This window comes from Rhinolophus sinicus, chromosome 12, assembly GCF_057876585.1.
Source record: "Rhinolophus sinicus isolate RSI-liver-muscle chromosome 12, RSI-T2T, whole genome shotgun sequence".
Classification (NCBI taxonomy): domain Eukaryota; kingdom Metazoa; phylum Chordata; class Mammalia; order Chiroptera; family Rhinolophidae; genus Rhinolophus; species Rhinolophus sinicus.
In genome coordinates, this window is record NC_142512.1 from 26,527,502 (window position 1) to 26,551,853 (window position 24,352).

The window sequence follows — 24,352 nt, forward strand, 5'->3', positions numbered from 1 at the left end:
AGTTGGGAATATAGGCAATTTGGCACCCATATTGCTAGTGAAATATATATGTGTTTATATATACATATATATGTATATAAAACCTATTAGTATAGTTCCTGTACATTATAGCTGCTCTGCTGCAATCGTTGCAGGAATAGGAAGAGAGATATTAGGTGATAAATTTGAATGGGAATACTGAGCAAAAACTGAAGAAAAGAAAGAAATGTAAGGAGGCAAAGAAAGCATCTTTTAGAAGTATCTTTCTAAAGTCTGTTATCTCCAACAATCCAGACAAACCCTTTTCAAACATCTAGTAGCTTCCTGTATCTAACCTTTCCTGTTTGGACAGTCTACAAACCCTCCAGACTCTACCCTCTGTCCTCATTCTGTCCCAGCTCTACATCAAGAAAAGCACTTTCTCAGAGTACAGTGCAAGTTAAAGATAGAGGGTGTCAGGACTAGAACTTTTTCCCAGAATAGAATAATTGTACATGGGCCTCTAAATGACAAACACATTATTTTTGATATAGGGATCATAAAGACTCTTCAGAAAGGTCACATTGTGAAATGTTTAAGAACTGCTGTTTTAGTATTAGAGCTTCCTAAATATTAAATTAGTGCACATTAGTACCTGTGACTTAATAAAGTCAGAGCCTCCAAATAGATGGTCCTAGAAATTACCTGATTGATGCAGTTTGTGGTTACCTATGGTGGTACCTGTCCTTTACATAGTTTTGCTTTGCTGTTATATTTCAGAAAATAAAGCATGTGTTCTCTATTAATTTGCTTCTATTTTCAGAGTACATTAAGATGGCAGATCACTATGTGCCAGTGCCAGGAGGACCAAACAACAACAACTATGCAAATGTGGAATTAATTGTTGATATTGCTAAAAGGATCCCAGTACAAGTAAGAGATGCCAATGTGTCCTTTAAAACCAAATTTATATGTTCATTGTAGCATTATTTACAATAGCCAAGATATGGAGGCAACTTAAGTGTCCATCGATAGACCAATGGATAAAGACAAGGTGGTACATATATACAATGGAATATTACTCATCCATAGAAAATGAAATCTTGCTATTTGCGACAATATGGATGGACCTAGCGGGGATTACGCGAAGTGAAATAAGTCAGACAGAGAAAAACAAATACCGTATGATTTCACTTATGTATGGAATCTAAAACACAAAATAAAACAGAAACAAATTCATAGATTCAGAGAACATTCTGATAATTGCCAGATGGGAGGGGTTTGGGAGGATGGGTGAAAAAAAAGGAGATTAAGATGTACAAATTGCCAATTATAAAAATAGTCACAAGAATGTAAAGTACAGCATAGGAAATATAGTCAATAATATTGTAATAGATATGTGTGGTGTCTGATGGGTACTAAATTTATCAGGGTGATAACTTCATAAATTATATAAATGTCTAATCACTGTGTTATGTATCTGAAACTAATATAATATTGTATATCAACTGTAAATGAAAAATTAAAAAAAAAAGTTTTCACTTTAAAGATATTCAAATTCAGCACTATAGTTCATATATGAACTAATATTTACACTTGCCAATAAAACCTGTTGCATCTAATGGATTACAATGCTTCACAGTTGTTGTTGTTGGTTTTGTTTTGTTTTTTAAAGATTTTATTGGGGAAGGGTAACAGGACTTTATTGGGGAACAGTGTGTACTTCCAGGACTTTTTTTTCCAAGTCAAGTTGTTGTCCTTTCAATCTTAGTTGTGGACATTGAGCTTCAAGTTGTTGTCCTTTGAGTCTTAGTTGTGAAGGGCACAACTCAGTTCCAGGTCCAGTTTTCGTTGCTAGTTGCAGGGGGCGCAGCCCACCATCCCTCTTGGGAGTCGAACCAGCAACCTTGTGGTTGAGAGGATGTGCTCCAACCAACTGAGCCATCTGGGAGCTCAGCAGCAGCTCAGCTCAAGATGCTGTGTTCAATCTTAGTTGCAGGGGGTGCTCTCCACCATCCCTTGCGGGACTCTAGGAATTGAACTGGCAACCTTGTGGTTGAGAGCCCACTGGCCCATGTGGGAATCGAACCGGCAGCCTTTGGAGTTAGGAACATAGAGCTCTAACCGCCTGAGCCACCGGACCCGCCCCCACAGTTTTAATAAACACAAATAAAATCTCCAAGTGGTCACAGGGATTAAAAAAAAAACACCAACAAATTTAGCCATTTTACAGTTATGCACAAGGGGATATCCAGAGAACTTTTAATTTTATAGAAAGCATCCTGTTGAGAATTGATAAATGCCTTTATATGTTATATAACAGACATGGAAAGGACAGATATAATAGAAACAATGCAATTAGTCAGAATAACATAAACATAATACAAACAGGAAGTTTGTAAGGTTTTTTTCAGAGATTATTCTATCCATTTCACCTTCAAACCTTCCCAAGTCAGGAAAAGTTGCCTATTTCCAATGGAATATTCTTAGCCCAGAATATGGTGGTGTATAAGTAGGTCATTTCTTCCCTTATCACTTGTGTTAGGAAGTTTAGGGTAAGTATCTTAAATCCAAAGAGAGCAAAGCTTGAGATTTGTATGGCAGTATAACCACTAGATATTAAGGTGGAGTTGGGTGGCCAAAGTAACTGAATCTGTGAAAGAAAACCAGTATTTCTAGAAAAGGCTCTATAGAGTCTAGTTGAAAGGCTGTGAATTGAGTTTCCTGAAGAGCAACAAGACTAGCTGGATCTTAATATCTATTTCAACTTAGTTTTGACCTCTTCACAGGTTTTGCCACAATAGACTACTGCATATTGTTCTATAAAAAGTTCGCCAAGAATCAAGCATAGAAGCTGAGTTAAGTATTAGGCTGCCGTGGAGCTATTGTACCTCATGGAATAGCGTCAGTCTTGGTAGAGAATAATACAGTTTATCATGTATTTTTTTTAACATGAATTTTAAGAATGAACCATATTGTGTTTGTTCCCTTGCAGGCAGTGTGGGCTGGCTGGGGTCATGCTTCTGAGAATCCCAAGCTCCCAGAACTGCTTTTGAAAAATGGCATCGCTTTCATGGGTAAGCCTTTCGAACACGTTGTCTTTTTCTTTCTGTCAGTTTCTGTCATACTCCACTCTACATCCATGTGTAATGTTCTCTTATTTTTCATCGTGCTTTTCTTCTGTTTAATATTCTATTATTTTTTACCACTCCGCAACTGTCAGAGGAAGCCCTTTTCCTGGTTTGGAGCTGAGACAGAATGGGGACAGAGGGTAGAGTCTGGAGGGTTTGTAAACTGGCCAAACAGGAAAGGTTAAATACAGGAATCTACTAGATATTTAAAAAGGGTTTATCTGGATTGCTGGAGAGAATAGGTTTTTGAAAGACACTTTAAAAAGAGACTTACTTTCCCTCCTTTCATTTCTTTCTTTTTTGTTTGCTCAGTATTACCCTTCAAATTTATCACCTGATGTCTTTCTCTTCCTATTCTTGGAACGATTGTAGCACAGCAGCTACAATGTACAGGAACTATACTAATTATATATATATATTATTTCATTAACCACTCAACGGTCCTACGACGATAAAATCAGAGTTAGATTGGTCAGGAATTTATTCAGTATATGTTTATACATATTGAGCTCTCACTGTGTGCTGAAAGCTTACTATGTTAGCTTCTGTGAAGGGTACAAAGACGAGTGAAAACACGGTCGCCCCCATAATCAAGTTTATGATCTCCATGCCACGTGGTGTAGGAGACACAAGACAAATACAAAAATAATTATATAGAACACAAAATGTATATGACACAAATGAGGCCAGAATGTTATAATCAGTGTTCTTGTTTTATTTTTAGGTCCACCAAGCCAGGCCATGTGGGCTTTGGGGGATAAGATTGCATCTTCCATAGTGGCTCAAACTGCAGGTATCCCAACTCTTCCCTGGAATGGCAGTGGTAAGAAACTATTTCTTGTTTGTATCTTGAAGTATGAAAAAGGTTAGTAGGATATTTGGGACTGTGGCTTGGGGCTTAAGTTTGTTTAAAATATTGGGATTCTTGAAAAGAAATAGAATCCAGATTGATTCCTGGTATCTTTTATCTCTAGGCTTAATTAATACATCTGTGATTTTATGTCTTAGGAATATACATTTAGTACCAGGTGCACAGATGCTAAACTCTGATTTAAGTGATCTTGGAACTTAATTTGGAGAAACTCTGGGAAAACTAATACGCTGCTAGGGATTCGTATCTACTCTGGGTGGGCTAGAATCTTTCTCAGAGTTGGACTTGCTAGGCAGAATTAAGGCCTTGAACCTGCCTGGGAAGTGACCTGTATCACTGAGAAAACCTAAAATCCACCTGCTGAAGTATTTGCCTGCCAGTATTTTTCTGATGATTTGCTGTATTGTAGTGATGATCTGCTTTGTATTGATGTATTGAGGATTTGCTTTGCCTGTTTAATACCATTCAACCTCTCATTTACTTGCCGTTGATATAGAAAATTAGGTCAATAGTCAACCTTTGTTCCAGGCATGCAGAAGGATAAAATTTTTCTGAGAATGATTTATTCTTGGCAAGTCCCTCAAAGAGTACCATGTGAATTATAGCTGATAACAATATGAACTTGCCTTTTTTTAGTACCCGAGCACAGGGAGCAGATATACACTTAAAATCAAATGGGAATGACCATTGTCTTGAAGCTGAACAGATTTGAACTCTTGTTACTCTAGCTCTCCAGGGGGGCTGCAATATCCTCTCCAGACCTGCTGGGTCAAACAGTTTAAAATGAAAGGTTGAATTTGTTCTTGTTTGAATGGAGAGGCTATAGCATTCCCCTTGTGGCTGAGTACAGGGACATTCAGAGAGCATGGAATCATGACTCTGCTGAGGCCAATAAAACTGCCATTTCCATTTCTAAGGGCTCATAAAGATTGAATTATTTTCTAGACCTCTGGCCCTGGAGCAGGCCTGAACACACAAATCGAAGGTATTTTGCCTGCTGAGTTGCTGTGAGAAGTCTGACATGGTTGTTGTTTTTTTCAGTCTTGTATATCCTTGCATTTTTATAAGTTGCTGCCTGTTAGCTCTCCTTGATTTTTCCAGTGTAAGGTCCCACTTACACTGGAAACCCAAGTTGCCAGGTTCCTGCTATAGGTAAATACTTTTAACCCCAAGGACTTATTTTTATGGCATCCTTTTTTCTCCTATCTATTCTTAATTTTGGATAAATATGAGAGTATTTTAAAGAAAGTGTGGCAGAAAATTGATGAGAACAGAAGCTCTTATAGCTGCTTTTAAGTCACTGTTAATCTCTTGCAGGTCTTCGTGTGGACTGGCAGGAAAACAATTTTTCAAAACATATCTTAAGTGTTCCCCAGGAACTGTATGAAAAAGGTTATGTGAAGGATGTGGATGATGGGCTAAAGGTAGGTTATTAACCCTAGGGAATGATGTCTTTCAACTGACCAATTATAGTCAGAAATATAACGATTTGGAGCCTAGTTCATGATATATACCCTTGATGGGATTAGGGTTGTAAGACCAGGAAGTGTAGTTTATAGAGGGAAGACATGACAAAAATAATTTAAATTTGTTTTGAAAAAAGCTTCTCACTTGGAAAGAACGTTTCTTAGGTGGTTAAATCAGAGCTTTAAGGAGATGCTGTTTCTCCTCTCCACCACCTGTTAATGTGTGTGTATGGGAGGGAAGGGCAACAAACAATACACTTTTTCCCCTGCTTGAGTTCAGAACCAAGAAGCCGGGCAGATAGAGATCAAAACGTCAACTTTATTACGAATAGAGAGAGAGATTGGTGAAAATGGCTTAAGTGTGTAGCATCAATCAGATTTGTAACCCCAACGTCAGTTAAACAGTCTCACTCACTGGTTAGTGGTGCCCAATAACCACAGACTTCCCTCTACAGAGACACAGCTTTTACCCTTCAGCTTGTTGTATGGCTGAGAGCTGACAAAGAGCATATGTTCTATGCAGGGGGCTGATCCCAAAGGAGAGAGAGGCTGAGCTATGTGTGCTCAGTTCTTCCTTCCAAACTGACCAATCACATAATTTACTTATTTTCCCTTGGGGAGGTGTGAGGGGGGGAACTGAGAGAGGCTGAATGTGTTACTTTATAATTATTGTCCATTCATGTAGAAACATGAGTCCAAGAAAAAGGAGATCCTTTCTTCAATTTAATCTTATCTTTCCTTTTATAGTTCTCTCCAGTTTGTTCCCCTTTCACTTTTTAATTAATTGGAAATGTCAGGTGTGCATGCATGCAGGTAGATGATGAAAGAGGCTATTTTAGAAAAACACACTATTTGTGTTTGACATGTATGTTATAAATTCAAGAGGAACACTGAATGCTCAACTAATTTTACTGTATTGTTTACATTTTAAATTAAGTAGCCTATAATCTCTTTAATAAAAATGAGTATTTCTAATTAAATTGCAAATGCTGTATTCTATTTGCCATAATTTTCAAAAGAGTAGAAGCCTAGCAATTTTGCTTATCAATTAAAATTCCTTTTTTTCCTGGTTATAATTGTAAACAGAATTATGTGGTAGAAAATTTGGAAAGCCAGAAAAGAGATGATAAAACCACCCCTAAACCTACTAACCAGAGATAAATCCCCTGAACATACTCATATATATTTTCTTCCAGCCATTTTTGATTCATAGTTTTATATAATGATAATCTTTATCAATAGATTCCCATAATTATTATGATAATTATAAAATTAGAGTCTTACTATATATGTTATTTAGTAATCCTCATTTTTTTTACTTATATATAATCATTTTCCTCAGGGTATTAAAATTCTTCTAAAATATTTTAAATGGATGACTTGTGCCTAAAGCCTTCATATATTTTTAAAAGGTCTACGTTCTTACTTATTGACATCATGTGGGCTACTCTATTTGTTTTGTCTCTTTTTCACATTCGTGGCTGTCTCTTTGATCACTTATAACCCAGTGATTGAGTTCATCATGCTAACTCTGTCTATAAGAACAGAAATGAATAGAGTTAAGAGAATTTTAGAAGAGATGAGGCTATGATTGAAAGATTGTCACGCTTAATCTACTGACACAAATTAAAATTTGAAATGGTCTTTTTCTGGTGACACATATTTTTAGATTCTGCTGTAATGTGAGACTTAAAAGACTGGAATGTTTTGATGAAGGAATGACTTGGTTATTTTAAACTTTTGTTTACTTTTTGCCTTAATAATACAATTTGGACATCTTCCATATGGTTACATGTAAAAATCACCTCATTCCTTTTAATAATTGCATAGTATTCTAACTATCTGGGTGTATTTTCATTTAGCCAGCTCTTTACTTAATGGTTATATGATTAATTTTTCAAAAAGTTTTAGGAAAATCACCTGATCATTATAAAATACTATAATGTGAAAAAGCACATTTAGAGCATGTGTTGAAAATTAGTTTTCTGACTAATTTTATAAAGATTTTGATATCTTCTCATTTTCATCTCTTATAAAAGGTTGAGAAATTTTTGAGGAAAAATTTCTGGGTATGTGAGAGTTCTGATATGTTGAGTCTTACTTATATGTTGTCAGATGCTATCTGGAGACCATCAGCATATATTAAGTGAACTATTTATGTCTTTTTAAAAAATAAAAATTATGGGTAATAAATACATGAATACCTGAATATATATAAGAAACTCCAATTATACAGAAATATGTACAGTATAAAGTGAAAGTTTATATCCACCCATCTTTCTTTAATAAATTGCCACTGATGTATATTGTAGACTTATTTTTTTGCATCTACATATGTGGGTGTATGAATATGTATATGATCATACATAAACATAAAGGCAATTTTTTTTGGTTCACCCTAACTCTACAAATATTGTTCTATTACTTCTTTCACTTACTACATCTTCTATTTTGTAACAAAATAGAAGATCCTTCTATTTTGTTACAAATAGGCCTACCACATAACAGCATTCTTAAAGGGAGAAAATGCCAATTTTCTCCCTCCTTACTAATACCACTCTTCCATTTTCTCTTTCTTCTTGAAGGCAGCAGAGGAAGTTGGATATCCAGTAATGATCAAAGCCTCAGAAGGAGGAGGAGGAAAAGGAATCCGAAAAGTCAACAATGCGGATGACTTCCCTAACCTCTTCAGACAGGTAGAGTACAGCTGTCTTTGTTTGAATTAACATATGTATCAGTGATACATGATTTAACACTATAATTTCGATGTCCAGAAAACAGAGTTATTCTCTCTTATATATGAGTAAAAGTCCTCAGTTTCTCGGAAAGCTCTTCCCTATATAGTGGCTCCTAGGACCTTATAGTGATAAGGAAAAGCCAATGCCTTTCTGTATTTTTGCACCCCTCTTCTGCTGGCATTATAGATAAAGTAGATAGTATAGTTAACTCCTGATCTGGCTGCTTTTGGCTTCGTCAGGCCCAGACTCTCTGATTGACTTTACCTCACTTCAGTTCAAATTGGCTGCAGGCTCCTGAGTTTCTGCCATGAGTTTTATCTACCCTGCTGGCCCAGCAAGCTACACCCTAACCTGTGCTGCATGGCCACCACACCCTGGCACAGGAACCCTATGGCAGGCCCACATTCTGTGAGAACTGAGGGAACCTCAGGGAAGCTAAGCATAGGTCTTTCTCTGCCCTCCCATCTTACTTGTGGCCAAATTGATGTGGCCATACTACAGGTTGTTTGTGGAGGCCAAAGAAATGCTCTTTTTTCAGAATCTTAGAGAATCTTTTTCCTTGCCCTTAGAGTTACCCTCACATACTTGACTCATTCTTTTTCCGCCTACCAATACCCAGAAAAAGATGAGTCAGAAAAAGGAAAATTGGGACACATTCTGGCCTTTTCACTTTCCAAGCTTTATACTTTTTCTTATTTTACCCAGCATCTTTTAGTTTGTACAATCTTTTACTAATACCCCTAGTCACCTTTTATTTGCCCGTGTGTGTGTGTGTGTGTGTGTGTGTGTGTGTGTGTGTAAATCATTCAGCAGCAAACTTCTTGCTCCATTGTCATGAGCTAAAGAGAAAAGTCTAATGGGTCGTCCATGATTTGATATAACTACACAAAGAATGTGATAAAGGTATTGTTTTGCTACATTATTCTATTTTTGAATGTCAGAATTTGAATATTACCTGTTTTTTTCTTTACATTCCTTCTATAATAATTCTAATTTCATAGGTATTATATTTCTGTGCCTTATGGGGTCTAAAGAAAAGGTCTTTTGCTCTTAGAAGGAAAAGAAAAAACATGTTAATTTTTTAAAATGTTGACTCCTGTAGATATTTCAAAACTACTTAATACTATGGGATCAAATAGTTGAAGAAACTAGAATAGTAAAATTAGAAAGTTTTACGTGAAAGTCATTAAGTTCCAATAGTGATTAAGTAAATCACTCAAATCAGTCCTCCAATTGACAACAAACTAGAAAAGCTGGACCAAATTAAAAAAAAAAAATCTGTTGTAAGGCATTAGAGACCTTTTAAGACAATGAAGAATTATGGGCTAAGATATAGAAAAAGAAGGAAACCCAAAGAGGTGAGCCTGCCATTTGAGGCCACTTTTTCCCTGGAGATATCTTCTAGTTTCAGAAGAAGCAGTTGAGAAACTGGCTAGAGTTTTCAACAATCTTACAAGAATAAAAGGACAAAACTTAGTTAGACTTCAGGGCTTGCTGAGTAGAGTGCCCTGGGAAACCTCCCACATTTCAGTTTTGGATCTTGAAGGGACTATACTTTAGGAGCAAGAATGAACTACAAATAGACCAGCACTCACAGGGACTAAATCTCAGCTTCAAAACACTCAACCCTTGATTCAAGCAAAATGTTCTAGGATTGCTAGTGTCCCTAGCCACCAGCAGGAAGCAAATATCAATTCTCTCCAGAGAAAGATCACATCCAGAATCTCAAATTATTTCTGTTAATTTTTCAAATGCAATATCAAGCAGCCAGTTAAGAATAAGCAGCATATTAAATTACATGATTGAGAATCAAGAAAAATAAGTCAGTAGAAACAGACCCACAGAGGGTTTAGATAATGGATCTATCAGACAAGAACTTTAACAATACTAAATTAATTCAAGGAAATTAAAGATAAGATTGAGAATTTTGACAGAAAACTGGAAACCATAAAGAAGAAACAAATGAGAAATCTAGAACTGAAAATGCAATAACTGAAATTAAGAAGTCAACAGAGGAGTTCAACAGCATATAAATGAAGTTGAAGAGAGAATTAGTGACTGGAAGATAGGTCAGAAGAAAATTCAGACTGAAGCATGAAGAAACAAAAGGATGAAAAATAAACTTCAGAGAGGCCTCTGGGTCTTCAATTTTTTTTTTTTAAAGATTTTTTTTTTTATTATTATTATTGGGGAAAGGTTACAGGACTTTATTGGGGAACAGTGTGTACTTCCAGGCCTTTTTTCCAAGTCAAGTTGTTGTCCTTTCAATCTTAGTTGTGGAGGGTGCAGCTCACTCCAGGTCCAGTTGACATTGCTAGTTCCAGGGGGCACAGCCCACCATCCCTTGTGGGAGTCGAACCGGCAACCTTGTGGTTGAAAGGATGTGCTCCAACCAACTGAGCCATCCGGGAGCTCAGCGGCAGCTCATCTCAAGGTGCCGTGTTCAATCTTAGTTGCAGGGAGCGCTGCCCACCATCCCTTGCGGGACTCGAGAAATTGAACTGGCAACCTTGTGGTTGAGAGCCCACTGGCCCATGTGGGAATCGAACCGGCAGCCTTCGGAGTTAGGAGCATGGAGCTCTAACCGTCTGAGCCACCGGGCCGGCCCCTGGGTCTTCAATTTTTTACGAATGGGAAGCAGACCGAGAAAGCTGTTCATTTGTAACATTTGTCATTTCTAATAAGAAGAGAGATTTTTCAGAGAGCAGAGCCAGGAGCCTAGAGAGCAGAGCTAAGAGCAAAGGAGCCACAGATTAGGAAACCACTCCCAGGGAGCAGAACAAGACCCTAAAAACGAAACCAAAACAAAACAAAACAAAACTAAGAATCATTCCATAACCCTGGAGTAAGGGACCCTGACAACATATACTTATCTGGATTTCAGAATTTCTGTGGGCCAATGCCTGTTATGTACGCCCATCTTCTCTTCTTTGAACAGGAGTATCTTTTACAATTATCCTCTCCCCATCTCATCATTAAATGTTGGGGGTGTTGGGGGCAGATAACTTGTCTTTTTAGTTCCCAGATCTGTGGATCAAGAGAAACTGCACCTAAGTTGTTGCACCCAAGGAGTCTCATTTGCTTCTGGACATGACTCATGAGAAAATGGACCTCAAATCTGATGCCATGAGTGAATGGATGACTTTAGGGGTCTGGGGAGGGGGTGAGTCTATTTTGCATGTAGGAGGTATGTGAATTATTGTGACCAGAGGGAAGACCATAGTCAATTGTTTGCAGAGATGGCCGCACATACTCCTCCCATCCTTATATGTATATCCCTTTCGCAGTGTGACTTTGCCTTTCCTCCCATAAAGAGGTCGCATCTCTTTCCCAGCCCTGAATCTCAGCTGGCCTGTGGCTTGCTTAGGCCATTAGAATGTGGTCAGAGTGGTGGTGTGTAAATTCTAGAGCCTAGAGTTATAAAGTCTTGCAGATTCAGCCCTCACCCTCTTTGAACACTACACTAAAGAAGCCTGGTCTAGCTTATTGGAAGATGAGAGGCCACATGTAATAGAGCTGAGCTGTTCCAGTCGAGGCTCCCTAGACCTACCAGACGACAGTCAACACAAGTCATCAGACATTTGAGTGAGACCATTCAGCCCCACTTGAGTAACCAGATGATGCTATGCATGCGAGTGACCCCAGGCAAAACCAGAAGAACTGCCCAGATGAGCACAGCATTATGAGCAAATAAAATGGTTGATGTCCTAAGGAAGCCACTGAGTCTTGGGGTGACTTGTTACAGCAAAAAAGAGCATAAAAGATACAGAGCATAAAAGATATATGGGATACAGTAAAATGATTTAACATCATGTACTTCGAGTCTCAGAGGAAAAGAGAGAGAGAATGGGACAGAAGCAATATTTGAAGAAATGGAGCAGAAGCAATTCTTGAAGAGATAATGGTTAAGAATTTTCCTGAACTGATAAAAGATACCAAGCACAGATTCAAAAAACACTATGAGCCCCGCAGGACAAGTATAGAAAAACCTACATTTAAGCTTATCTGAGTAAATCTGCCACCTCACTCCACTAAAAAGAAACAGAAAGTCTTAAAGAAGCTGGAAAAAAAAGATTACTTTCAAAGGAGTTACAATAAGATTGATAGCTGTCATCTCAGTAGAAACAGTGAAAGCCAGAAAACATTGGGGTATTTTTTAAGTGTGAAAGAAAATAATTACCAGTGTAGAATTCTGTATCCAGTAACAATATGCTTCAAAATTGAAGATAAAAGTCATTTGACTATAACAATATCATATATGCGGTCATGTGAACCAGGAAAACATCTAGTCTGGAGCAGGTTGTACATTTGGCTGTTTGGAGTTCATGGCAGTATTTTGCCCATTTGTGGGATTTGTGTGTGTGTGTTTTCAAAATATCTTGTTCTTTACCCTTGTAACGCTGAATGTTCATATGTTTTCATATTCATCAATTAATATTGGTTATGTAACTAAGAATGCAGTCTCTTAAAAATAGACAAGGTCATGAGAAAATTAAATACCATATGATCTCACTTATATGTGGAATCTAAAGAACAGAATAAATGAGCAAACGAAACAGAAATAAACTCAGAGATACAGAGAAAAAAACTGATGGTTGCTAGATGGGAGGGGGGTTAGGGGATGGGGAGAGGGTGAAGGGATTAGAAAGTACGAATTGGTAGTCAGAAAACAGTCATGGGGAGGTGAAATACAGTATGGGGGATATAATCAATAATGTTGTAAAAACCATGTAGGGTATCACGTGGGTACTGGACTTATCAGCGGGATCACTTCATAGATTGTGTAGATGCCTGACCACTGCACTGTACACCTGAAGCTGATGTCGAATAATATTGAATGTTAACTATAATTAAACATATATATATGTGTATATATATATATATATACATATATATATATATGTTGTTATCTTAAAATGTGTATACATTTTTTTGCCACTGTGAGTGTGTGTGTGTGTGTGTGTGTGTGTATTTATATATATATAGTCACGGGATGTAAAGTACAGCATAAGGAATATAGCCAATGGTATTATAATAGCTATGTATGATTTCAGAGGGGTAGTAGACTGGGAGGGGGGTTATCACTTTGTCAGGGTGTAAATGTCTAATCATTACGTTGTTTTATACACCTGAAACTCACATATTCAAAAGTTCACATATTCCATTCCATTTAATATAAATTAATAAAATAATAAAATAAAAATGATATAGCAAAATTAAATACCAAAACTTATTTTAGAAAAAAGGCATTTATATAAGCATGGTTGTCTATGAAAAGTAAGAACTGGAAATTATTAAACGTGCATTAATGACATGACATATAAATAAAATAAACAATGAAAAAAATAGACAAGGACATGAACTATATTTGATTCATTTTTGTATTCCTACTGATTGACATGGTCCCTGACACTTCTAGGCATCTGCCTGTTGAAATTAAAGCAGCTTTTCAGGATAGAAAAAATGCTTACCACTTAAACATTTGTTTTATTTTCTTCTCTACACATAGGTCCAAGCGGAAGTCCCCGGCTCTCCTATATTTGTGATGAGACTGGCCAAACAGTCTCGTCACCTCGAGGTGCAGATCTTGGCAGATCAGTATGGCAACGCTATCTCTTTGTTTGGTCGTGATTGCTCTGTACAGCGCAGGCATCAGAAGATTATTGAGGAGGCACCTGCTGCTATCGCTACTCCAGCAGTATTTGAACATATGGAACAGGTATGTACATGAAAAGCTCTAAGTTTTGTTTTCTTACACAGAACTCCTACTCATTCAGTTCATATACCTATCTGAGCACAGTGGGATTTCTAGCAGTGATTCTGGATCGTTGATAAGATTATATTCTTTTCCAGTAGAAATAATTCTGCTGTTCTCCCTCTAGGAGAGTTGCCAACAAACATTTCAAGCTCTGAAGTAGTTAACACTTTTGAAAAAAGAAAAATCAGTGTACTGGTTTGAGTAGGGATAAAGAAGAAAAATCTTTTGGGATTTTTAACCTTATTGTTTGATTTTTTACTTATTTTTTTTTTTTTTAACAAGCTCGTGATAAACAGATAGTTCCATTTTTTTAGATTGATTATCATTGAGTTCTCAGACAAATTTATTCAAATCCATTATCTCTTAAAAGATCCTCTAAGTATCTTTAAAGTTCACATATTCCACTTATTTATTTATTTTTAATTTTATTAAATTGGGGATTATATTTTTGTAGAGAAAATAATCTCTGGGCAATCTTGCAGGTCTCTTGGAAATAGTTGTAGTTTAGTGATTTAACATGGTCTTTTCTGGAATTGTGACTCAGTTTTCATCTTATTGGAGATACATTTTCTCTTTTTTTCTCCTGAGTTCCAAACAAGCTACACATGGGGAAATTTAATTTGTGTGTGTGTGTGTGTGTGTGTGTGTGTGTGTGTGTGTGTGTGGAGACATTCATTAACTGCTGTAATAAAGAGAACTTCCAAAATACCATGGCTTAACCAAGGTATAAATTCTGTTTCCCTCTCATTGTAGTTTAGAGATGAGCTGGTGCCAGGGACCCAGGTTTATTGCTGTGCCCTTCACTAGGAGAGGGGTCAGCAGACTACAGCTCACAGGCCAAATCCAACCTGCCACCTGCTTTTGTAAATAAAATTTTATTGGAATACGGCCATGCTAATTTATTTATGTAGTATCTATGGCTGCTTTTTCGCTGCAAGGACAGAGTTGAGTAGTTGTGACAGAGACTACATGGTCCACAAAGCTGAAAATAATTACTATCTGTCCCTTTCCTGAAAAAGTTTGGCAATCCTTGCCCTAGAGTGTCATCATCTTCATGATTAAAGCCAGCTCACAAGGCATGCTCACTTTGTAGCCGGGGGTGTGGGGGTAGAGGACATGGAGGGCAAGCATCTAAAAATATGATCTAGAAGCCACACATATTACTTCTGCTCACTTTCTATTGGACACAATTCAGTTACACAATCACGCTTAGCTATAAGGGATGTTAGGAATTGTAGTCGCTAACGGGGTGGCCATATACTCGGCTGAAATTCAGGAGATTCTATTACTAAATGGATGGCACAAAGGAAAATTAGTACTAGAGGGCACTTAGTAATCTATGCCTCTGGCTGCCCATTATCCTTTCACACCCTCGTTCTCACTCTTAGAACATCCTTAGCCTTTCCCCAAAGAAGACAGCTCAAATCCAAGATCCCTAGGTATGTACCATCCTCTCCATTAAATGTGCATGTGGCTTTTCATCGACCAATAACCTAAAGTACAAGTTATCTACCCCTTGTCATTCCTCCTTTCCCCATGTACCCAATATACAGTGGTGGAATAAGAAACAGGGTAAGTCCCATTTGGAAAAAAGAAGAAATGAAAATATACACTAATCAGTGCTTCAGAGCGATTATCAAATCTTTCTAGGCAGGAATTGTGATGATTTCGTGCATGTAGCAGAGTAATACCTCAGTTAGCCCTCTGGCTGCCCCTGGTTCTACTCTGAAAGTAAATCCCTTGCCCATTGTCCCTCAAGCCACGTGGCTATGTTCTCTGGGAAGTTCTTCCCTCTGTAGTTGTCTCAGTGACTGGGCTTTGGAGACTGTGCTTGTTTGGCAGAGCTTCACAGCTCACTTCTTGCTGATGCAGGATTGGGGCTGCAAAGATGACTCCAGTTACCAATCACAGGCTTTTGAAGGTCAGGTGTGTGGTTTACAGTTCCTTCAAAACACGTTTCTGGACTATTTTCTCCCAGCTTCAAGTGGGAGTAGCCATATCCCAAGATTTCTAGATACAGTAACTTTTTATTTGATCTTCGACACTCGGTTGCTTCAAGATGAGAATCTAATCTGGTTTCAGGAACAAAAGCACTAGGTTTTTCATATTCTGACTTTTTCTAACCTTTTGTCTTAGGGCTTGGTTGGTGTGTTCCAATTATTGTTGGGCACAGTTTAACCAATGTTTTCTTATGCCTAACAAAGGCACCCTCCAGTCTGCAGTGTCTGGTTTTTCGCTCCCCATGACCTTATTGCTAAGTCAGCATCACATACGTTAATTTTTCACATAGTGGCATCCTACCTGAACTTAATAATTTCTGTATTGATAAGGTGCAGGTTAAGTTATTGCATTAAAGAGATCCATAAAATGCAACCCAGATAAGATAGAAATTTATTTTTCCTTCCCATCATAATCTGAGGTGAGTTCTCCAGGGCTGGTGGGACAGTTCTGCTTCATGAGGCCATTTTGGGCTTCAGGTTTATTCTGTTTCGTTCTGCCATTCTTTGTATGTTCTCATCTGCGCGGCTGGAACTGGCTTGTGCTGTCATGTTCATGTGCCAGTCCACGGAAGGGGAAAAGCCAGGAACAGAGGACAAGCACTTCCTTTTCAAAATGTGATTCACCAGTGCTGACAGGACATTGGACAAACCTTAGTCACTAGCTGTAAGAGAGGTTGGAAAATCTAGTTTCTAGCTAGACAGCCATGTTTTAGGAAGAATGCCAGGAATACTAGAAACAAGGGCTCAGTGAAAAATCTGCCACAGTGTTTTTTTTTACCTGTATGTGCTTATGTCTGATAGGGCGAGGTTGCCTGTGATCCCAAGTGAAAAACACTCTTTTCCTCCAGCTTTGAATGGAGTTTGTGATCCATGTCCAGGGAGCTTCTGTAATAATCAAAGGGTGAAATGTACTCTCATGTGGCTAAAAGCCTTTGGTGGCTCTTAGGAACACTCGATACACTTGTCCGGGAGAGGCTACAGATAAAGCGGTGGCCCACCAGCTGGACAAGATGAGATACTTACGTTTGCTTATCTTTCTTCTTTGAGTGTGCGGTGAAACTTGCCAAAATGGTTGGCTATGTGAGCGCGGGAACTGTAGAATACCTCTACAGCCAGGATGGCAGCTTCTTCTTTCTGGAACTGAACCCTCGGCTCCAGGTGGAGCACCCGTGCACAGAGATGGTGGCTGATGTGAACCTCCCTGCAGCACAACTCCAGGTGAGTCACCCCGATCTTGGCTCAGAGTGTTGCCCTGAGATTGTCAGACATGCTTGAAAAACTGGCTTCACCAGTGTCTCATAAGAGAGGAGCACCTCCTATCTGAGTCTCATCGAATGTTCATCTCTCGTGCTGGATGGGTTGGGATGTGTGGGTTGGTTTCCCTGAAGGGGTACAAATCTAGGAATATTCTGTTTTTTCAGCCAGACGCATCTGATAAAAACTATATTTTAGAAACAAACTTTACACATCATATGCTTTACTCAATTGGTTTTTTTTTCCAATTGTTTTAATTATAGAAAAACTGACAACTTTGTAATTGTCCTCTACTCCTTCTTACTAGTGTTCTGTATTGAAGCAGTTCTACATCAGAGTGGTGGTCGAGGTTTTTCCAGGCAAGACTGTAGCAGCACCCATTTATTTTTATAATGTTTAAAGTGCTAGCTATCAATATTATGTTCTCCATTCAGCCCAGGAAACAAAAGTTATGGGAGGTAGTAATAGCTCATGATGAACTTTGATATTATTTGCATCTAACATATTCTTTGCCCACATTGGGAACCCTTTCTGGGTTCCATTAAGGATGAAATATTTGTTTCCTTTATTTATTTGTTTTCTCCAGTGGTTTGTGGGCATAACTGTGAGATAATTATGACATAGTCAGGACTTTTTAGCTGTCTGAACTTCTTGGATAGTGACTGACACTGTACTCTCCTTCCATTGGACATTTTCATTCTGACCCCTTGATGGAGAAATGAGACGGAAACTCGTGTCTATTGCATTAGGAATTTGGGGCGTTTTTAGGAGTGGGAAGTATTTAACAACTTACCTGGATGACATATTTTGTTTCAAGTAACTTAGAGTTATTTATATTTGATGAGTGTAGAATACAGGCTATAAAAATAGAATGTTTTAGGTGGTGGCTACTAAAATGAAAAATCTTGGAGGTAATCTGATAGCCTCCACATTTTACGTAACTGAAAAATGAGTGATGTGTGTTTTATTACCTTTCAGATTGCCATGGGGATCCCTCTGCACAGAATCAAGGACATCCGTATGATGTATGGGGTATCTCCCTGGGGCGATGCTCCCATTGATTTTGACAATTCTGCTCACGTTCCTTGCCCAAGGGGCCATGTTATTGCTGCTCGGATCACTAGTGAAAATCCAGATGAGGTAACCCATCACTTCAAAGGTTTACATTTTTTGTGAACATTAATATTGAGATGGTACCTGAGGGCTGTACTTGTGAACTATTTTGGGACGTCCTCTGGAGAGGGAAATTTGCAGAGGTTTCATCAGAGCAGACACAGAAGTGGTCACTGCTCCATTGGTCATTTCCTCCTACTGTAGTCACTATGGAGTCCTCAGAGGCACTGGACGTTGGCTCTCAAGTCTTTATGATTTTTGTGCATCTTTTCTTCTTTTGTGTGTGATTAACACAGAGCCTAAACAATAACTATACAACTGCCCTCTTCCTTGAAACTAGAACATGGTCTCTTCTATTCGTTCTTTAACAGGGTTTTAAGCCCAGCTCAGGAACAGTTCAGGAACTGAATTTCCGCAGCAATAAGAACGTTTGGGGTTATTTCAGCGTTGCTGCTGCAGGGGGACTTCATGAATTTGCTGATTCTCAGTTCGGTCACTGCTTTTCCTGGGGAGAAAACAGAGAGGAAGCAATTTCGTGAGTATGATAGTGTTTGATTGCGTTAAAAATAAATCTGTGTAATCTTCAGTGAGGGTGTGGAAATGGGAGTGAGAATAATTTATTTGCTACAAAAATACTAATATGAGCAACCTTTTTGAAGAGATAGGTCTTCAGTTGTACTTGCATTCATGTTGTGTTAAATTATGCAATGTTTGGCAGGTGTTTTTCTGTTTGTTGTTCAAGCCTTTTCAAGTATTTTTGCTTCCAAATATTTTTGATAAATTACAAAATTGATTGCTTTAAAGATATCATTTTCCCATGAAAACAGTACTGTTACGGGAGAGAGGGAGGTTCTTGACCAAGAGTTTAGTATCATATAAATCATAGATAAGATCTGTTATAAGTCATTAAAATATAGGTATAGCTGTACATATCCTATAGTCATTTAAAATAATAAAATTAAACTGCTTGTTACATGCAAAGGGCATCAGGGAACTGTTCCCATTGCTTATATAAGAGACTTTAGTGTTCTGTGAAATATACATAGTTTATCCAAATATAACTGGTATAGCATGTGTTATTAGTTAATATTATATTAAACATAAACATTAAATATTAACTTAATAGCAATTTTACTTGTCTAAAAAGTAGGGCTCTAGGAGGTAATTTTGACAGTTTAGATATTTTAGAATATCCAAAATTGAACTCATTCTGTCCATTTTTTAATTGTCTATTTCTTTATACCAAGCATTTAATATACCATTCCCTGACCTTTGGACTATACACATAGAGTACCGTGTTACCCTGGAAATAAGACCTAGCCGGACAGTCAGCTCTGATGTGTCTTTTGGAGCAAAAATTAATATAAGACCCGGTCTTATTTTACTATAATATAAGACCAGGTATAATATAACATAATATAATATAATATAATATAATATAATATAATATAATATAATATAATATAATGTAATATAATGTAGTAATAGTATAGTATAGTATAATATAGTATAATACAGTATAATATAATATAATACCGGGATAGTATAGTATAATATAATATAATATTGGGTATAATATAATATAATAGCAGGTCTAATATAATATAATACTCGGTATAATATAATATAATACAATATAATACCGGCTCTTATATAATGTCATATCATATCATGTAATACCAGATATAATATAATATAATGTAATGTAATATAATATAATATAATACCAGGTATAATATAATATAATGCAATACAATATAGTACCGGGTCTTATAAAATAATATAAGATCGGGTCTCGTATAAGACCAGGTCTTACATAATATAATATAAGACCTGGTATAGTATAATATAATGTAATATAATATAAGTAATATAATACCGGGTCTCATATTAATTTTTGCTCCAAAAGACGCATTAGAGCTGATTGCCCGGCTAGGTCTTATTTTAGGGGAAACACGGTAGTAATCAATAAGTATTTATCAATAATGTGTTTTTTTTTAATGTTTTTAGAAGTAGGGAAGTCTCAATTTTTCTCTATTTTGTCCTTTCTAATTCTTCCTATTTATTCAAAACTACAAGTGGAGTTTTTCAAAATTAAAACAATGCCACCAGAAAAACCATCTGGTATAAAGTTGCCCTTTGTTTCCTTTCGCAGTCATCCTGTTTTACCAAAGGGAAGTTTTATGCTAGAGCTTGCACACCAGTGGTTTTCCAACTAGTCACAGCCACAGATGTGTTTGATTGGCTTACAGCGTGTTAACGTTTTTAAAACTGCCAATATTTACAAATTAGAAGATTAAAATAAATATATGGATTTCTGCCTTTTCTTTAAAAATGGGATGATAATGACAACGTTGGTTTTATATTCCACTTGGCAAAAGTTAACTAGAGCTTTGTGTGACTGCTGCTTTTAGAGGAAACGTGAACTGTCTAGTGCACACAGCCTCCGTCCAGTCTGATTCATTTACACTCGTTTACATTCTCACATTCTCAGAGTGGCCTCTGTTGGTATTTAGGTTTACAGTCCTGATTAGGCAGACCACGGAGTATTTTCTGCAGTACGTATCCTAGGACTTGGTCCCAAAGCCTCACTGTACTTACTGACCTGATCTGTGCACTTCTCTAACTAGGTGTAAAGAACTACCTGTAGGTTAATTTTTTAGCGTGTTAAACATATGGTCTCTAAATAAGCTTCTTGTTTATTCTTTCTTCATAACGTTCTTCACATTCATATTTTTATTCTTTTTTATATACTTTTTCTTATAACATTCATAATATTCTTGTTCTCTAGAGTAGCCCCAACCTGTACGTCCAGCATTATTTCCCATAGATCTTAACCTAAATACCATGAGAACAGGACCATGTCTGTTTTGTTGCTGCTGTATCCCCTGAACATAGTAAGTGTTCAGTAAATGTTTGTAAAATGAATGGATTTGCTACGAGTTCCCGTCCTCATATCCTCTGCTTCAACCATAACGTTCCATGAACACAACCCTCCTTTCCGTTTGTTCTTGATATTCCCTCTGTCCATTTATTCATTCACTCCATTAAAAAAATATTGCTGAAAATCTACTGGTCATGGGCATACAATGAGGACCAAAACAGGGTCTCTGCCCTCATGGAACTTTAGAATCCAGAGGAGGAGAGGCAAACAGTTAAACACATGTAGTACGTTGTTCGCTATGATAGTGGGATTACATAAGGGTGCTGTAGGAGCATATAGCTGAGTCAGCTAACTCGGTCTGGAGAGGATCAGGGAAGGTTTCCAGCAGGAAGTGGCTTCTGGACTGATACCTGAAAATTATAGAGGAATAAGCCAGGCCAAAAGAGGAGGGTAGAAGTGGGAAACTGAATAATGTTCTAGGCTGAAGGAATGCCTGGTCCACCTGGAATATTCCTGTCCCAGTCATATTCTCAGCTATACTTATTCTGTGTCAGATTCCACATTCTTCATGAAATCATAGGGAGGTGTATTAATATTTTCTACTTTCTTAGAACCTCTCCAGCACTTGGCTTATATCTCTCTATTCTACCATGTATTTTGAAAGCGATTATTGTATCTATATTCTCTCTCCCTTATGTTCCTACTATGTGTCTCGAGTCTGTGAGGTGCCTAAGTATTTGTTGAAGTAAGAACAAATACTGCTCTGTGGAGGATAGACACCAGGCAGAAATATACAGAAAAACCCCATAGTATTTGAAATTCTGTTAAGATTAGATTGTTTTACACTTAATTGGGAAGTACTGAAAATAATGAGCAAGTCGTTCCACAGACATCTAAAATGTAACTTAAAAAAAAGCTCTCTCACTTGAAGTGTCAGGCTGATACCTGACTGTACCCAGCCAATTGCCTCATTGTATGGAAACCTTTAAATTAAGGTCTTAGCATGGGTCAAACTTCATTGAACAGTATACTTAAAATAGTATATTTTATTACTTGTAAATTATACCTTAATAAAATAAATAAGGTCTAAGGAGAGGAGAATTATTCTCTAATTCGAGTTAGCCAGCAATAAATGCTTAGAATGATATAAATCTAGTATATGAAAGCTGAGGGTGGTTTACACATAATTTGCTCTATACTCCACATAATAAAACGCATGTGATTTGCTGATACACTTATGGTAATATCAGTCAGAATTCATAAGTTTACTGACTTCTTGCAAATTATCCTGTCTGGAATGCATGTGAATGAGCACACATATATTTACACCCTCATTTGTTCTTTGAACTGTCTGTCCCTCTCCCCTCCCTCCTACGACTCCAAAGCATTCTTTAAAATGTTTAAAAAACACTAAAACCTTTGTTGCTGAGAAAGATGTTTCTGTTCTGTTCATGTTTCTGTTCTTCTCCCAGAAACATGGTGGTGGCTTTGAAGGAGCTATCTATTCGGGGTGACTTTCGAACTACAGTTGAATACCTGATCAAATTGTTGGAGACTGAAAGCTTTCAGTTGAATAGAATTGACACTGGCTGGCTGGACAGACTGATCGCAGAAAAAGTACAGGTGTGTATTTCTCTGTTTGCACAAACAGCTTCTGGGACACGGTTTTTATAGGCTTGTGGTGTGATCAGTCTATGTCACTAGATAAAATTTATCTGATTCTAATGTAAATGGTTCTTGATCTACTTGGAAAAAATCTAGGAGTCAGTGTAATTTTAGCACTGTAAGAGTTCTTGTGTTACACAGTCATTTTATATGTTCTAGTATTACTTCCTGGGGTACATTTGAAGAGAGGCATACAGGATTGAGATCCTTTCTCTTTCCTCATTTGATGTTAAATCTGGCTCAAGAGTTATCAATTTTTACATCTACCTATCAAATACTGATGATGGAGGCCTCATATAAGTCAATAAAGTTACCCCTTATTCCTGAATTGCTAGGCTATTCTAAATTCCCCAAGATTTCATATAAAATCATTAGATTCGTGTAAATTATCTGAAGGTCCAAATTTTGATTCTACGTATACTGTTTCGCTTTGAGATTAAATCTCTCTACCTCTTTGAGTTTATGTCTGACAAAAGCTTGTTTTTGAGCTGCTCTTTGCTTGGCTCAGTGGAAATCTTAGGGAGAGTGTAGGGAAAAGTGTTTTTCAACTCTATCCAAATGAGGCCTTTATTCAAATTCTAAAAGTAAATGTGTTTTTATCTCAAAAATCATTTGGGCGATAAGGATGGAGATTCTTAATGCTAGCTGTATCTTCACAGCAAATTTGAGCCTGATTTCCACTGAGAAACCATGGTGCCAAGTGACCGTGCTTTGGATCTGACCTCTTTTTCTTCCTTTCAGGCAGAGCGACCTGACACTATGTTGGGAGTTGTGTGTGGGGCTCTCCATGTGGCTGATGTGAGCTTGCGGAACAGCATTTCTAACTTCCTTCACTCCTTAGAAAGGTAGGCTCTGTTTCTCGTGGGCTGTGCAAGCTGACCAGGGGTCCTGAGTACAGGACTCAAGTTCAAAGAGCCATTTATTCTTCTGTCTGTTTCTGGAAGCTTGTGAGTGCTACCTGTTATTCACTGACCATGGAGGCAGGGGAGAGAAGGGATGTAGGAGTTTATGACAGATTATCTTGGTACTCTACTATAGTTCTAGACATTAGCTTATACCACAGTTAGAATGGGTAGCTTTTAAAAACTGGAATCCTGCTGAAGTGCACATTCCGTCCAGTACAAGCATCAAATCTCTCCAAACCCTAGTGATAAAAATCTGGTGTTTCTAGCATTGAACCCTAAGTATTTCATATATTACCTGCAACACCTTTCAGGAATCAGTAATTGAGGCTAATAGTCAAGATGACCTCAGGAATCTTCCAAGTAGAGGATCAGACTGTAGGGGGCTAAACTAATTTCTAACACTGGCTCTGGAGACTAAACTTCGCCTTTGAGTCCCTGGAGGAATGGTCCAAGGGGTTAATCATTTTAAAGCACCTTAATCACAGGCATTTTATTTCCTTTTATGTTTAGACTTCTATCAGCTCCCTTTTGAGGTGTCTGAAAGGAAGAAAAGAAACAAAATTTAAAAAATTGAAGAGATTTCACAGTTATTCAAGTCTTATGATAAAT

The 24,352-nt window shown here is 37.5% G+C and overlaps 1 protein-coding gene across 18 annotated transcripts in view; it reads left to right on the forward strand.

The window, feature by feature from the left end:
- ACACA (acetyl-CoA carboxylase alpha) overlaps positions 1-24,352 on the forward strand; it is a 259,377-nt gene that overhangs the window by 86,397 nt on the left and 148,628 nt on the right. For all 18 annotated transcript variants that reach the window (XM_019732514.3, XM_088802082.1, XM_088802081.1 and 15 more), the window contains 11 exons: positions 782-891; positions 2,954-3,035; positions 3,814-3,912; positions 5,278-5,384; positions 8,012-8,122; positions 13,674-13,883; positions 16,970-17,140; positions 18,155-18,316; positions 18,661-18,824; positions 22,646-22,796; positions 23,580-23,683. In XM_019732514.3, coding sequence (XP_019588073.3) covers positions 782-891; positions 2,954-3,035; positions 3,814-3,912; positions 5,278-5,384; positions 8,012-8,122; positions 13,674-13,883; positions 16,970-17,140; positions 18,155-18,316; positions 18,661-18,824; positions 22,646-22,796; positions 23,580-23,683 — 1,471 coding nt within the window. The remainder of the gene's footprint in view (positions 1-781; positions 892-2,953; positions 3,036-3,813; positions 3,913-5,277; positions 5,385-8,011; positions 8,123-13,673; positions 13,884-16,969; positions 17,141-18,154; positions 18,317-18,660; positions 18,825-22,645; positions 22,797-23,579; positions 23,684-24,352) is intronic.